Raw genomic sequence first — 17,231 nt, 5'->3', positions numbered from 1 at the left:
AAGGTTCTGTTTCCGTTGAGGGGTTGCATTGTTTCCATTCATGAACTCAACAGATGCAGATCCTTGTTTAAGTGGTGTCTTCTAGGCTTACAGCCCACACATCTTTTTAATCTGTCATCAAAACTAAGAGCAAAAAAGGATCTCTAGTGTTGCTGATAGAAACCATGAATTCAGGCCATTGATAGTATAACCTGCAGGTATTTTCTGAAATGTGTGCAAGGCTAAGACAGATTTTTATTACTTCTTTGAATCAGTTTTCTGAAATGTATTTTAAAATGTGTTCGATAGGCAGGTTTTTAGATGTCTTGTAATGTGATCGTTAAAAATATGATATTTGCATTTCATTGAAAAGGAAAATTTCTAATACTTTGTGCTAAGGCTCCCTGCTTTCAGCATCTCTTTTATAAGAACAATCAAGAGTCGGGGGAGCATGGAGAAAAAAATTGAGAAAATCTTTTTCATGCTCTGTTCGGGGCCGGAATTTGTTTATCGCATGAATGACAGCCAGCAAAGGCAGTAAATTTGATATGCTATGGAGATAGCAAAAGGAGAGTAGAAAAAACAACGGAAGTAGAAATCTCATCTAACATGCTAAATCCATTTTCTCAAGACAAGGATCAATGCTCTGAGTACATGCATTATTGACCCTGGCAAGAGAGGATCAATCTCTGAAATAGAATTCTAATTGATCTCAGAAACCATGCATGCTTAGCAGGCTTGAAACGACTATGTAGAGTTGGTTCTCATGCTACAAAGCTTGCTCAGGTCATCTGCCAGCCCATCTATCTCTCTGTCTCCTTTCTCTCTTGTGCGCTCCCTCAATTCTCCTGCTTTTCTTCTTGTATTCTCTCCACATTTGTAAATTTCAATGTGGTTGATTTTTTGGGTCAAAACCAACCGAACCAAGGAATGCTCTCCCTGACTAGTGGACACCACACATGCGCGCGCGTACACACACTAGTTTGAGACATGCAATGGCATTGCACGTAGATTATTCAAGTTTTTGTTTACATTTCATTCTTTTTCATGAATTATATTCAAGATATTAAAACAAATATAATATCTAACTTCAAATATTTAAAAGATAAAAAAATTTAATGTGCTAGTAAGTAATAGTCTCTGTTAATGCTTATCCATTAGGTAGCAATAGGGGTTGAAATTATGTTTCCTGAAATTTTGAATTTTTTTAATATATTTTTGGATCATCAGATGCCTAAAATTATTTATAAAAAATAAAGAATATATATTATTTTGATGTATTTCTTAATAAAACAATTTTTTTTTTAAAAAAACCACTATATTCCCCTCAACACCTTTTAGCCTTGCAAATTTCCCCTAATGAAAAATAATAAAAGTGCTACAAATCTTGTATTATGAATATTGAATAGAATGACTATTTTGTCTCAGTATATTTTCTACCATAATAGTAAATGGTATGCCTTATAAAGTTATGCCGTCGATCTTCATTCACACGATGATTAATTACTCTACTGTGATTAGGTTTGAGTCATTTTTTGAGCGCTGTCATGTCCATGTAAAATGATTGTTGAGTTCTTTACTTACGTTGTTCAAAAACTTATGTTGTTCGAATATAAATCCTAAGAATTGAAATTAATGATGCATCAACAATCTGAGGGTCGCCGGAGTCTGCATAAAACAACAAAATAGAATTAACCCTCCGGCACTTCTTGAAACAATCTGTCAACAATGTCAGATGGCCACTGAAAAAGAGAATTAATGAACATAGGGAAGAACTAAGATGAAACAATGTTAAATCTGTCACAAGTAAGGTATATTTGGTATCTCTTTTGTTAATAGAAATCTAAAATTTTACTGCTCGACTTCCCGTTCATGTTTTGTTTCTTGTGGTTACATTAGCAAGTGGTTCTTCCTTCGGCAAGATGATCCATAGCCCGAGCCATACAGAAAGGCGAATGGACTGGACTCTCAAGAAGGCCCATGATTTTCTTCGGAGAGAGATGTTCCAATATAGGCCCTTGTGTTACGAGCTGGGAGGGCCCATTAATCGGGCCTCTCGAACAATCCATTTCTTGAGTACTGGGCTCTGTATCAATAAGAAACTAGGCCTCCTTTCAAAAAAGGGCTGGATTGCTACGACAAAAAACAAGGCCATGCCATCAATCAAGTGCCTGTAACTCGTCCTCTCTTCGATCCAAACTTGTGCTTTTAAACAAAAAAAGAAAAGAAAAGGGCAAACTAACTTCTCTCGCAGAAGTAAACCAGCCATTGTTTAAGCTAGGTTAGGAAATCATTGGAGAGAAAGGAATATCCAGTTCCTCTAAGATGAATCCAAAACGAATAGGGTTGAAAAAAAAGGCTAGTTCTTTCCACGTCCCACCTCCTCCATCTAAAGACTCGTAAGCACATGCGGACCATGCCTATGCAACCATAGTTGTTTGATTGATTAATCATTGATATAGAATGGTCACCTCTTTGGGCATAAGAAGTGCACAATTATATGTATCTTCTTGGACAAGATTCCACCAGAGAATTTTGTCTTTCCTTTTTTACATTTCATAATTAATATCTTTTCAAAAGGGTGATTCGAGGAATTTTGAGTTATTCAAAATGTTATCCTAATTCTTTCAGTGCCTTCCTATCGCACTCTTTTCAAGATCTGAACATAAAATTTCTATATATTGACGGCTAGATTATCCCCAACACTATTTTTGCTTGTCCCAGAAGAATAAATTCACGCTTTCATGTTTAATTAGAACTAGCGAGGCATGTATGTACGCACATGCCACTCATTCATGGTAATTAAGTATGCGTACGTGTATGGGATGTTGAAATCAGTCCATTATTTCAATGATCCAAAACACCTTCGAAACAAACCTTTTAAATGTGTTGTGCAATTGACTTCTAGATGATCATTCACGTGAACTGTTAAGGAATGAAAAGTTCCTGTGTTGTTAAGAAAGAGTATAGCAACTTGAAATGAAACGTTCATGATCAGTGGCTAACTAGAAAGTTTGGGGTGTTAATCACGCAGGACAATTCTCACCTTCCAATTCTCTTTTCTGAGAACAATCAAGAGGGGTGCGATTTTCCATCTCTTCCACTTTCTAAAGATGCTTAAAGGCAAATACACTCCATCCTGTCATTTAAAGAATATTCACTGCTACAGCAAGGTGGACAAAATTGTGAGAATCTTTATCATGTTCATTGTTCGATCATAAATTATTTCCTTGTAACCTTCCTGTGTTCATACCATGATATCATGCTTCCAAAAACTTTCCTAAAAATTGATAGAAAAGCTTTCACTCAATTTCTAGATCACACCGATTCATCCCGGCATGCCACTATGGCCCACGCTATTTCTAGCTCCACGGTGGAACCTAAAACCTCTATAGTCGCGCGCGGGGATGATCTGTAGGTATGATGTGAATGCATGGATGCAGCCTTTCCAAGTGTTTCTACATCCTGATATTCAAAAATTAAGAAATATCTTGGCAAACAAAAAATAATAATTAAGAATTAGATGTTCGTAGGTTGGTTGTGTAACGAGTTGCGAATATGTTTTTGTACCAAGTAGATAAGTTTAAGCTCATTAAAAAAACGTACAACTTTATATATGTTAAAGCCTAATTATAAGAACATCTTTAATTTTAAATTTGTTTGTTGGATCATTTTAACATTTTACCAGATAATTCTATATAATCAATTCTATAAAAAACCTGACTTAGAAATTGTTGCTTTTTGTTATTTTTGTAGTTGATTTCTAATTTTAATTATTTTTTCTACTCAACTTTAGATTTTTCTTTTGTTAGGCAGGTTTTAAATCTTTATATAAATAGTCAGCGTGTAATTTTTTCTATCATATTATTGAAATATATACTTAGGTTTGAGGATTTTTATTTTATTCACATCATAGATTGTTTCGGCTACATTTTTCGTGGAATTGAAAGCTGTTGCTTATTTGAAATCTTCAGAAGACTAAGCAAGGGCTTAATCAAGAAATTAAGGGTGACTGGACATTTTAGGAAAATAATCATTACGCGACTACAGCACCTTATCCTTACTTTTACAAGTTTTCAACAATATACGTCCAGCTACTAATATCAAGAAGCAATGGCATTTTGGAACGCACGAGATTTGAATATTTTCTCCACTAACTTATAATAAACAACTGCAAAAGCGCGTCATAAGCAAATTTCTTTTTTCTCGAACAACATTATATTAATAAGCGATATATGAACCTAATTTTAGCCGTGCATGTATTTACTTACATACATGCAATCTTCTTGGTGCATGCTCACATGTTGAATTCAAGTTTTGGACCCGAAAATATACATTCAAGTTTCGTTAGTGTACACATGAATAGGTGATAAATGCGGAGTGTATATATACATATGCTAGTGGGGGCTATGCTTAGCATGTTTCCTATGTGATTTCTAAAGCATCGGATCATATATATAAAGCTAAGAGATGATTTATATAAAAGTTGAAGATGGCCTTTCAACCAATTCTATTAATTTCTCCTACACCCATCGATATCTATAAAAGAAGGCCGCTACTGAATCATGTATGGCTGTAAGTAGTAATTGAAGCATGGCATGCATATGAAATCCATCCACACACTCCTAGCTAGCGAAGACAGTGCATCATGGACAAGACTTCACAACCCCAAAAGTTCTTCTAAATATGGAAGCCAAGAGTGCATCTTCGACAATGCTTAAAGCAACCTATATATCCCTACCAAAATCTTTCACCATCCCTTCAATAATCAAGAACCACACACAGACCATTCCCTTGCCAAAATATGTACACGTTACCAGTCAATGACTCATTTCCATCTGTATATAACTTGAGGGGGGAAATGGTTATAATTAACTCATCAAAGAGTACTATTGGTGTCGACTGTCAAGTTGCTACACTTTGCACCCGTCCCATGCATGTTATGCAATAAACTCTGTACACATAATTTTCACAAACTGTCCATCTTTATCCTTATAGGGCACCCCGTACGTATATCAAGTTCCCAAGTTCATCCTCGGTTTCTCATTTCACAAGAAGCCTAGGATTTAATACAGACAAAAGTGTTATGAAAAAAAAGCTCAAACCATCTTCGTTAAATGTTAAAAACCATAACCCTAGTTTTCCTGACAGTATTAATGATATAGCCTTTCCTAATATCAATGCAAATGAACCAATCAAATCAGAAGAGGAGGTATGAAAATAAGAATTAGCGAGTGCTGGAAGAATATAAGGAGATTGAATAGCTTAAAAGAACAACGATGACACAACACCCAACATCTCCGTAATGTAATAATCTCTGGATACAAAGAATACAACAAAAGAAATCAAGAGATTAACTAGTCTTCTCCCGCAAAAGCTACAAGGGTAGTCATTTTCCAACATCAATAAAGTTCTGTATCATGAAGAATGTAAACTGGGATCTTCTACAAATACAGAACCCCACAAGTAAGTTAGAGATCAAATACATACCGATATCTAATAGGAAATATTTCTACTCCTCTTTAGGCTCCTTCCTCATCTGGGAGGGCACAATATCCTGAAGAAGGCCATGGTCTCTAAGCAAAGAAGATGGACTATCCGACCTTCTCTGGTGAAAAGAAAAGGTGGGACTAAAACTAGTATTACTTGTGGTAATGTTCAAAGAAGGTGATGAGCTATACATGTAGGCATGTTGTTGATACTGAGTTTGTGGAATAACAAAAGATGATGTTGCAGCACCAAAACCAGTTGAGTCGGCCAAAATTCCAACACTTCCTCTAGGAGTTATTGGGCTTGGATGTATGTGTTGACCTTCGTATGTTGTAACAACTATAGATGAATCATCAGATGATCTCTCCACTCTCTTCTTCACACCACATCCTGCACTAGTGCAACGATAATAACTCCTGCAAGAAAAGCAATAAATTAACAAACTTTTTGTGTATGTATCATCATCACCACCCAAAAAGAGGGGGGTTGCATATATGCTACTTCTTGCTACACAAGTTACAAGATTTTGTGTATCCTCATCCTTCAGAAGAGATCATTGCTGTCATAAAGAAGACCAAGATGGGATTCTAATGATATACCTTGGATAGGGGCTGTTTTTCACAGCTTTTTGGCCGTACTTCCTCCACCTAAACCCGTCATCTAGGTGATCGACTTCACTCTTTGTCATGAAAGCAAATCTCGGCTCTCTTTGCCTTTTTTGGTTCTTCTTTTTCGGTTTCAACCTGAACCAACAACACATTACTACACTTTCAGTACTTGAAAAAAAACCCATAAAATTGCACAAAACAGAACAGGTAAAAAAACACTTCTTTTATTTCATTTTCCTCTCAGCAGATCACCCACCACTCCCTTCTTTCATATTTCAGTCTAAAACAAGAAACTCACAGTAACAAACAAGATAATAAAGCAAAAAAACAATACTAATATTATATAATAGTGCAAAATGAAAAGAGAAAATTACTGTTTCTTGGTCTTGTCGTGATCGTGCTTTTCTTCTTGATCTCCAGTTTTAACTTGTTGGAAGGCATCGTTTCCTGCTTCATTCGAAGAGGAAGAGATAGAAGCTGATGAATTTGGAGTTGCTGGGTTATTCAAAACCTCTGATGTTTCCGGTAGAGTTGATGCCGGTGATGGGACGAAAGTTTGTTGCTGCTGAGACCCCACAATCGGATTTTGAGCAAACCAATCGAATAAAGAAGCAGCGGTACCAAAATCTTGGTTGATATCAAGCAAATCTATAAATCCTAAAGACCCAGCCTTTTGATCACCACCAATAATATCACATGGCATCATGTCAAAGATGCTATTTAGTGGTGGTGGTGGTGGTGGTGGTGTTGCTGTTGTTGATAAGGCAAAAACACTGGGCATCTGATCAATATCACTTGTTGTTGCTGGTGGTGTAATGAAGGAAGAATTTGCCATAGTGAAATTCTCTGTCTTTAATATTGTTGTTCTTGTTAGCTCTTTCTTCCCTTCTCTTTTCTCCATGGAATTTGTGCACACGCTACTAATATTATTATTCTCCTTCATTTCATTCATTCTCAAAAATTAAAAATAAAATAAAAGCATTGTGAGTGTGTGAGAATGGACTTTCTTCTCGGCGTGTTTAACAGCTTAGATTATTGAGGTTTCCCATTGTTGTGGTGACCGTCACTTGCCGGTAATTTTGTGTGCTGGTCCGCGGACGCTGTTTGGCATTTACTGCTGCTGGACCGCAATCGGGTCCACTGGTTTCACCGGTTGCGTGGATATAGACTTTTTGCGTACACGTGGATTTTGATCTAGAGCAAAAGTTTTAGATAGTTCGTGTGCAGGTGATCTCTCTTCCCATTCGTTTTATCTCTCTCTCTCTCTCTCGCGGCTGCGGCTCCCTTCCCTTACTTTTGTTTTTTTTTTTAAAAAAAGGACGACAATTTAACTTTTTTTAATTTCATGTGAAGTTGACATCTGATTACCTGTGAAGTTACTTCGATATCCCTTGTCTTTTTGCCCCCTTCCTCTATGCATTTTGTTCTTCAAATTACATGAACATCCATGAAATTTGGCTTTAATTACATTTACACTGTCGACCATTAAGCTTGTAATTGCCAGCAAAATATAAAACCATCTTCTAATATTTCTTAACATTGCCAGATTTTAGTCGAAGCTTGAAAATTCGGGGGGTAATTAAGTTTAATATCTTCCAGATATACATTCCCGTTATGCTCCAGAAGGCTCAACACATTCAAATTCAGGGGGTTCTTAAGATTTGTTTCGGGAGCTTTACTTTCAAAAAACTTAAATTTTGAATAGACCGATGGAGACCTCATCCTTGACATATCACTTCTAATTTTTCTTTCCATGACATTGATATAGGAAGTTCTTGGCAACACATGTTCAATATATTTCAACCATTCAATTAGTCTTTATCTCTCTCTCTCACACACACACACACACAACATATTACCTACAAAAACTGGTGCAATAAGTTCAAACCATCTACAGCCTTGGAAAATAGGTGAATCGTGATGGTTTTTTTCTATTTTTATTTTAAATGTAACAGTTATTTTGTCAACTATTGAGCATTCAAACTAATTTTAATTCCAACTAAATCTAATTAGACTACGTATGCGTTGCATTAAAAATTATAGAAAGTTTTATTAAAAGATAATAAATAGGATAATAAATTCAGATAGGTTTATAAAGTTGGATCGATTTACTCTACTCAACCTTTTTTTATATATATATAAGAAAACTAGCCCATGTATTTATATAAGTATGTTGCATTTATACCCTATCGACCTCACAATAAAGGCTGAAAATACATAAAAATAAGAAAATTTAAAATCGACTGACTATGTATTTAACCGATAAAATTATTATTGACCTTTCGAGGCTTTTCTCTTTCGTGTGTATTTTATTTTATTTTATTTTATTGAAAATCAGTACTTTATAATTTTACATTTAAATTTATAATTATGCATCTCCAAAAAAAATATTGCTTGGCATCAATCAATCATAAGGGACAAGTTAATTGTACTTTAATTTACTTCTTACTCGTATTTCTAGAATATCTAGAATCCGAATAATTCTTACGCGGGTTTCTTTTGTTTTTTTTTTTTACTAGTGATTTCATATTTCTCATAACAATTAATCATATAAATATGATACTTATGGAGTACGATGAAGCTGGAAAAACTTCATATATAAATTGGATTTTCACAGTCTAAACGAAGGTGGGTTTAATTGTTGGGCTTAAATGACAGTGAATGTTCGCCTAAAAAATAAATTCTTGTAAAATAAGTATTAATGTACCGTGTTTTAAAAAAAATTATTTTTTATTAAAATTTAATATGTTTTGGATTGTTTTGATGTGCTAATATCAAAAATAATTTTTAAAAAATAAAAAAATATTATTTATATATATTTTAATAAGAAAAATTATTTAAAAATAACCATAACCACACTATCAAATATCAAATATACTCTTAAATGATTTTATATTTAAGTTTACTTAATAAATTATCCATAGAATTAATTGTTGAAGGGAAAATATTAAGTATGTGAACTTGTTTCTTAACTTGGTGATCTAAATATTTATCAACTCGAACATGTTAATTCAACTCAAATATGATAAGTAATTTTAAATAGTAATATCTATTATTGATAATAATGTTTGACAGCATCATTAATTACAATAAATGTTAGTAATATGTTGAGAAAGAAGCATTTAATTTGCATAAAAAATAATTGTACTTTCAATCATTGACTAAAAAAATATGTTTTGGTAGAATATATCAATTAATCTTAAAAAATATTGTGTGGGGGTGGCAGACAATATTGCATCCTACCTCCTGACACTCAAAAATACTTTAAAATTTGTGTTAATAAGATAGTATTTGGTTATTCTCTCAATATAATTGAGACAGATAATGAAAACAAAGAAAATAAGATAAAAAAGAAAGTAAAGATAAAATTATATTTGATAATGGTATGTAAAAAAAGTGATTATCTCCATGTCCTATTTAGTTATGGTAGATAAGATAAAATAAAATAAAATATAAAAAAATACATTTTAATTTTAATATGTATTATTGTCAAACTTATATATTTAAACAATTTTATTTTAATCTTAATATGTATTTTAAGTCTTAGACTGGTCTGAGTTTGATACAAAAAATAAAGAAATGATTGACTCAACTTGACCTAGTAAAAAATCTAAGTCAACATTGGATAAACTACGAGTTAAAAATTCATTGTTTGAAAAAAAAAATTTGGTCAAAACAAGGTTAATTTAATTATTGTTTTCAAAAATATTAGATCAACCAGGTTGACTCTCCAGACTTGTGACCTAAATCTTGTCTTAGGTCAACTCCTGAGTCAGGTTTTAAAATTACAATAATAACTATTTTTATTTATATATTGATTCGGGTTAATCTGTATTGACCTAAATTTTTCCCTATCTCGAATTTGATATTAAAATTATAATAATAATAACTTTTATTTTTATATTAACTTAGATTGACTTAGGTTGACCCGAGCTTTGCCTGTATATTGCTCTATAGTTTTCAACGTTAGCGACTCTCTAGTAATTTCCTTTGTATCATTAAATTAATTTCATTTTAGAATCATATATAATTCTTCATTTTATGAATTTTCCCCCTTCATCTCTCTTTCCTTTATTTTATCATTTTTATTCTCTTAAGTAAATAACATTATCTAAATAATATATTTTCCACTCAATTATATCATAACTCAAACAATTTCTTCATTATCCCTTAACCCCTCTTCATGGTCGTTTATGATCTTAGCCAAAATAAAAAATCCATTCAAGTTTTTTCTAAATAAATCCATATCTAATTACCCTTTTATTTTAATTAACACATCTATCTTTATAATTAATCTATAATTAATCACATGTAAGTTTTTTTTCATAATTTAATATATCATATTTAACAATTTCTTCAGTTATTCATCAATTGTTATTTCTTTTTCATGTATATTTACATTAATCCATCACAAAACACTAATTTAAACATCCAACACAATTCCAAGTATATTGCTTTTTTTAATGAAAAAGTCATCAATATATCATTACATATGCATGAAATGGATAATTCAAAGCATCATAGCACTTGTTCACAGAGAAAAATAAAGATGAAAAGCCCTTGAACCAACCTTCCTCCTCCCCTATCCCTTCCTCCAAAACCAGCACCAAGAAAACTGCACAAACCCTCTCCTTTTCCTCACCTCCCAACCGGCCATGAATGGCTTCCTAAGGAAGCCATTCATGTATTTATATCCCTTGTTATTTTTATTTTTATAATAGTCCCTCAAGTTCTCTATTTGCCTTTTTAACCTTGTTCTTTTATCTCTTACTTGATTCAATTTTTTTTATTATAAATTGATATTAATCAATTTTACTCCTATTAATTAATTATTTTTATTTACTTGTCTATGAATGAGTCTTTGGTTTTATTAATAATTTAACAATTCACTTATCAAATAAAATTTTGATTGAGGTTTACTCTTCGGGCACGTGACTTGAGCCTTACCCCGAGTCGATTTTTAATTTTGATTTTAAAACCATGATAATAATTATTTTTTTCTTTACCCAACAATCAATCTCACTCATGACCCAAGTCTCGTCCTGATTCGACCTCTAAATCAAGTTTTAAAAATATGATACCAATCATTTTTATTCATATGTTGACTCGATCAATGTAACCTGTGACCTATGCCTCGACCAGTGACTGGGGCTTTACCCCAGATCAATTTCAAAGTTAAATTTTAAAATTATAATAATTATTATTTTTATTCTTGCATGTATTTTTTAGTTGAAAAAATTGAAATTTAGAGTTTTTTATTAAGACATTTTAGAATTTAAAAATAATATATATTATTTCTAGAGGGATGCCCCTCCTATACCTTCTATTTTGAAAGTACACAAATTTACTTAAAAATTATCTTAAAAATATTTATTTTTATATTTTTATTTTTATCTTTTCATCAAAATATATATTTATTTTAACTGTTTTATTATCTTATTCTATTCAGGATAATAATTAAACACTATCTAAAAAATATAAAAGATAAACCATTTTAGACGGAGGCCACACCATTTGGGCCGAGCCCAAACAATGAAGCCGTGCTGTGTTAAATTATTATTATTAATTTAATTTAATTTAATTTTGAACCACCATACTGAAAATTAAATTGAGGGTAATCAGGTAATAGGCTGCTGTCTCCGTAAAGAAAACTTTCCACACGTACAAAAGAGGTTAAGCAAAATAACCGCGTCTTAGAGTGTGAAAGAAGGTTTATGACACGTTTGGTCCGACATGAAGTGCGCGATGATGACACAATCGACACGTCAGCAAAAACGTCCCTACATCTCTCGTTTTCGAGAAGCCAACACCGTCAATTTAAGGACCACAATCCGCACCGTTTAATTCAAATTAATTGGCTGTCCACCTCAAAAAATAATAATTATTAATTAGTTGACACATCTTGCAGCCGAAAAATTATTCCAGTGACAAGAATTAATATCACGTAGTTAAATTACCCATGTGGTCTCTTGTCTTTGTTGTACCACCAGCTAACAAGCTACTTCCCTCTTTGCAATGAAGTAATTAAATGAATGCATGTTGGTATTCTAATACCAATTACTTTTTAACTAAAATCTTTTTATTTAAAAATATATTCAAATAATATTATTTTTTAATTTATTTTTAATATCAATATATCAAAACAATCTAAAAACATAAAAAATATTATTTAGAAAAAAAACAATAATTTAAAAAAACACTTTTAAAACATAAAAATAAAATATGCTTGGAATCTAGTTGTTATATAATTAAATTATGAAGTTTTTTTATTGAGAATCAAGTAACAAATTTATCGAAGGCTATATTCAATGTAAAAAGGTGAGTGTTTTTTGTTTGTTTGAAAACACATTGAAATATTGAGTTAGTTAACTCAACTAATCAAATAACAGTGTAAAAGCAGAAAATGATGCACTAATTAATCTGGAACTCTCATACATTATTACTTCTATAGATGGAATGAAGGATCGCTTTTGAAACTTGTTGGAATATAAGAATCATCACTTCAGTTATAATTAAATATCATAATTGCGCGCATTAGTCGTTTGCTTGATCATTCCATTAGCAAATTACATTCAATGAAGGGACTGAATTTTTCTTTTTCCTTTTTTTTTTTGCAGGGTGCATTAAATCTGCAAGATGGAGCCAACATCACGTCCTAAGGCTCCCTTATGTTATGAATCACATAAAAAGCTGTGAGGTCATTTCAAGGTGCAAACTGGATATTACGGATAACAATTCCATAAAGATAAATCCACAATTAAAACATTTCGTTAATTGGGATACAGTTGATTGACATTCATTTTTTTTTTTAAAAAAAAGGGGAAACAAAGTTGTAGTTATAAAAGAAATTATTGTATCCTCTCGATCGGTGATATCAATTTTGCCACGATACACGGCTCTTGGTCCCCATCTTCCAGAGGTAGAAGTGTTACATGCAAGCCAATCCAGGAGACATGTTCGTTTAATTCTCTTCTTGTCGATGCAGAAAAATTCACGTTGTCAGAGATCTAAATATCAGAAGCCCACCTTTTCTTAACCAGGGTTTCTGTCCAAGCACATGCATTTACGCGGTTTTCGTATATTCTTTCAAGTTTGCTTCCAATACACGCCCTCTAAAGCGTTTCCTCCTTTTATTTCTTTCTTCTCTTGCAATCAAATGTTTCATGACTAGTGAACCATGCATTTTTGTGCTTGATTAAATACACTACCTTTCTTCGCCGGGTCTTCTTAATCTACTGATTCATGCCACGTTAATTTAGTGCCACCAGAAGAAGAAAGAGAGAAACCTACACACAGCAATCCGACAAAGAGTAGTTCTTATTTCCTATTTCGAAATCTTGTTCACACACCAAGTAGCAACAAAATCACACATAACTTAGCTCCTCTGATCATCAAATACCGAGTCATGTTAATTATTAATATTTGACCATGGTTTCGTAAAGTCTAACGCGGTAATCCATGAAAGGTAGATATGTCTTTGTTCAGGAATCTAAAACACTGGTCAAGAGCTCAAAAGGTCAAACGTTTGAATATCTGTTTGTTCAACTAAAAATAATATGAAAAAAAAGGCGCGCACAGTGAAGTGGAAGTAAAAACATGTGGCAGTTGTGTATGTGTACCCTTAAGCTCAGGTTTTCATTGCGTGTTTGTAGGATGCAAGGATGGCCGTTATAGAATCACGATTCTCTCTTTGTAGGGTCTAAATTTGTTATTAGGACAGCATAATGAACAGATCATGAACTATTAATTGCACATGCCGAAGAAGTTTGTCTGATTTGTGTGATCTTATTAAATAAGCAATTTCTAAAGAAGAAATCACAAATAAATAAATAAAGATTTTATGCCCTTGTTAAATTTTAGGAGATTTTCAATATATGCTTGCAAATTAACAATACTAGCTTTGCTAGGATGTAGTGGAAGCGAACCTAATACGTATAATGCCTTGATAACATATTCTGCTAGCCAGGATGAAAAGGAGATTGTGCAAAGTAATGCAGAAAGTGATGAGAGTGAAATTCCTAAAGCTTGCAAAACGAACAACAAAGACATGGAATAGATAACATATATTCATTTGTATGTGGGTGTGTGACCAAAATGAAGGTGAAAACATTTCTATTTTTTATGCATGTTTGAGCAATCCTCACCCAATCATCTTTCCTAAAGATCATGCACCCTGGTACCGTAGAGCTTTTTGAATTGGTGATTGTTTATTGTTAAATATTTTTGGTACGCATGATAACAAAAAAGGTTGAGATTCTCTCTCTCTTTTTTCAAACACAAGTTTAAGAGAGAAAAAATATTAGCTATCAGAGGCTATCTCGATATTGGGAGTTGTTTTCTTTAGGCTGTCTCTCTAATTAAGAATGTAGCTCCCAACTGCCTCAAGAATCTGCAAGTCCTTATTCTGTCACCGACCTCTTCATTTTCAAACTATAATTTGCATGTCAGTGTCTTGTTTCAATAGCAATGGCATTTCGGAAAGAGTATGTATGTATATATATATATCCCCTCTTTTTTTTCTTTCTTTCTTGCCATCAGTTGTACTTGTGGTTCCGTTTCACTTGATTCCTTTTTAACATATTAGAAGGCCAACTAATCATTTTTAGTTACATATAAAGAGAGGATCGAAAGGAACTGTCTACAAGTTACACCTTAACTCATCATCTGGTTTAGGGTTTGAGATTTACAAATTCCGAATCCAAGACCTTTGTTATATATATATCAAGTGAAAATTAATGGTGCGTGTCCCACTCAATTATCTATAATTCTCATAATGTAATTTCAGACCAATTTAATTATTTTTGGTGCTTTATAATATGGTTCAAGATTCTTCTTTGGATCGAATGGTTAAAGATTCGTAGTTCTGATTATTTAGCCAGACATCTTTTATATATATGTATATATAATTGTCTAGTTATTTCCTTCCTAATTATTATATATTTTCCCTATTTTATAATTCTGTTTCTAGATTAAGGTTGACATCATCGATTAATGCAGCTGTAAACTAAACTGAAAGTGATAAACTTCTACTAACTTATTTTGAATTAGAAATATATATTAAAGTTAGATTCTAGAGAGTAGAGAACAACCACTTATTCCTTTCCGCGATATTTTTATAGCTAAAGCAGGATCCTGGTAGATTTTTCTCTATGTTTATGGGATTAAATTAAGATCAAATTGTTTATTGAATATGCCATTATGTAGCTTTTAGACTTGACCTTATCCTAAACTCACAAGGTTAATATTATTTTATCAGTCCTCTCTCTGTGCCCCCACCCCCTCCTCTCCCTAGACGGACTGTAGTCTTGATAGTCAACCCATTGCAATTGCACTAACTTGATATCCTCAAGCTTTTGGAGTTTAGACCTAGTCAGTTACTTAGCTTGGCAATTTAGTTGGAAATTAATGTAAATCTACATACGAAAAACTTGTTGCTGACATATATACTTGAAACACTTTGTAAGTTCTCTTCCAATAATAAATTTTGTCCAAATTTGTTTTCCCAAACTCTACGCTCTTTGCTTCGACACATTTACAAAGAAGCATAAATAGCATAACAGATTAGCCGTAAGTAGACTGTAATTTTCCCTTCCCGCCTCATTTCTTGATTATTATTTTTCTTCTTTTCGGGGGTATTAATTTTTCCTGATCTCAAACATGGGTGCCGTCACCTTAAAAGATTCAACCATAAATCTAAACAACATAAGCAGCTCATGAAGAGAAACTTAAATTATACTGTACTTGTGTCCTAATTAAAACAAAATCTCATATACACATATAACCATTTTTGTGCTCAAGGCAGAAGAGTTGGACATTAGAGCCCAAGCCCTGATGGCCTCCTTCTCTTGTTTGTTCTGTTTAACACGTTATTCTCAAAGGGGAAAAAAGTACTCCTTCGAAGGCACCAAATAATATTTCCAACCAGGATGTGTGTGCGTGCATAAAATTTCCAATATTATTTTGGACGACACGTATGGTATTAAGGAAGATGTTAGGAATATTTACATATATTCGTTTCCAAATTTAATCGTCAATTGGTCAGATAATGCAATGTCCTGTTAATCACCTAAACCACGCTAAGATATCTAAGAAATTAATCTGATCCATGTATAAATGGATCCAATATTGACATAAAAAACAAGGAGAGTAAAAAAGAAAACAACTTCGGCTGAATGGACGAATATTTACATCCGAATCATCCAGAAGCAGTGGTATTGGACCAATATACTGTAGAAGGACCAGCAAGCTAAATTACGCAAACTATATAATTGTCCCAAATTAATTTGAGACCAAACCCAACCAGTTGAACCATTCCTTTCATTCTAGAACAAGTGTGATCAAATGAAAACACCTAGCGATGATTGCGGCAATTGCAAGTTACTATGATCTCCTTTTTCTTTTGTCAATATTGATAAAAGGTATTTTATCAATGTTATTGACACCCAATTTAATTATTTCCTTTTCTTTAGACCCTATAGACTGAATTTTAACTCGTTTACATGTTGGCCTCACATGACGATGATAAGTCAAAGTCAACATTTTTAGTTCTTATTATTATTATTATTATTATTATTGGCAACCGCTAAACGCGTAAAGAAACTAGATGACAAAGTGGCTTTAAATACAACCCAGTAAGGACAAATCAGTCTCGTTTTGCGTGCACGTCTCCATATGTGCTTATGTGATTCTTCCTTCCCCCCCCTCTCTCTCTCTCTCTTGAAGCCCATGATTCCCTGCAATGTGAATGTCCTCCGCCTTGAGCTTCAAGGTTTATCATGGTAGAAAGTGGACGTGTTTTCTTCCCACATGCATATTAAAATAATTTAAAAATACAAAAACAATTTAAATTTTTTCGAACACTTTTAAAATTCAAAAAGCAAATAGATAAACATATAATTTTTTTCTAATCTACTATACATGAATTGTAAACACAAAAAAATTACATGATTTAGTTCTGTGCGGAGAAACTACTGTCGTGAAAGTGTCTTTAGTTTGTTACTAATAAGCTTTAGCTATTTCTGTTGTCTCGGCTACATCTCTTGCCTTAGTTTTTCCTGATTCATAACGTTTAGGCACACTGTTTAACTTCCGGTATGCTGAGTTGAGATTGATTTTGACAAGTAATAAAAACCCATTAGTTAATAAGCATGATGC

The 17,231-nt window shown here is 32.9% G+C and overlaps 1 protein-coding gene across 1 annotated transcript; it reads right to left on the bottom strand.

The window, feature by feature from the left end:
* Window positions 1-5,227: 5,227 nt before the first annotated feature.
* On the bottom strand, window positions 5,228-7,083 carry LOC105115491 (probable WRKY transcription factor 48). The gene is made up of 3 exons (XM_011012393.1): window positions 6,452-7,083; window positions 6,069-6,212; window positions 5,228-5,885 (listed from the first exon to the last, which is right to left on the bottom strand). The coding sequence occupies exons 1-3, from the start codon at window positions 7,027-7,029 to the stop codon at window positions 5,492-5,494; spliced, it is 1,116 nt and encodes a 371-aa protein (XP_011010695.1). The 5' UTR covers window positions 7,030-7,083; the 3' UTR covers window positions 5,228-5,491.
* Between the last annotated feature and the right edge of the window lie 10,148 nt (window positions 7,084-17,231).

The sequence above is a fragment of the Populus euphratica genome, unplaced genomic scaffold (genome assembly GCF_000495115.2).
Source record: "Populus euphratica unplaced genomic scaffold, PopEup_1.0 scaffold5.1, whole genome shotgun sequence".
Taxonomy (NCBI): Eukaryota; Viridiplantae; Streptophyta; class Magnoliopsida; order Malpighiales; family Salicaceae; genus Populus; species Populus euphratica.
The sequence above is the reverse complement of the archived record's forward strand: the minus strand, read 5'-3'. Positions and strand labels throughout refer to the sequence as shown.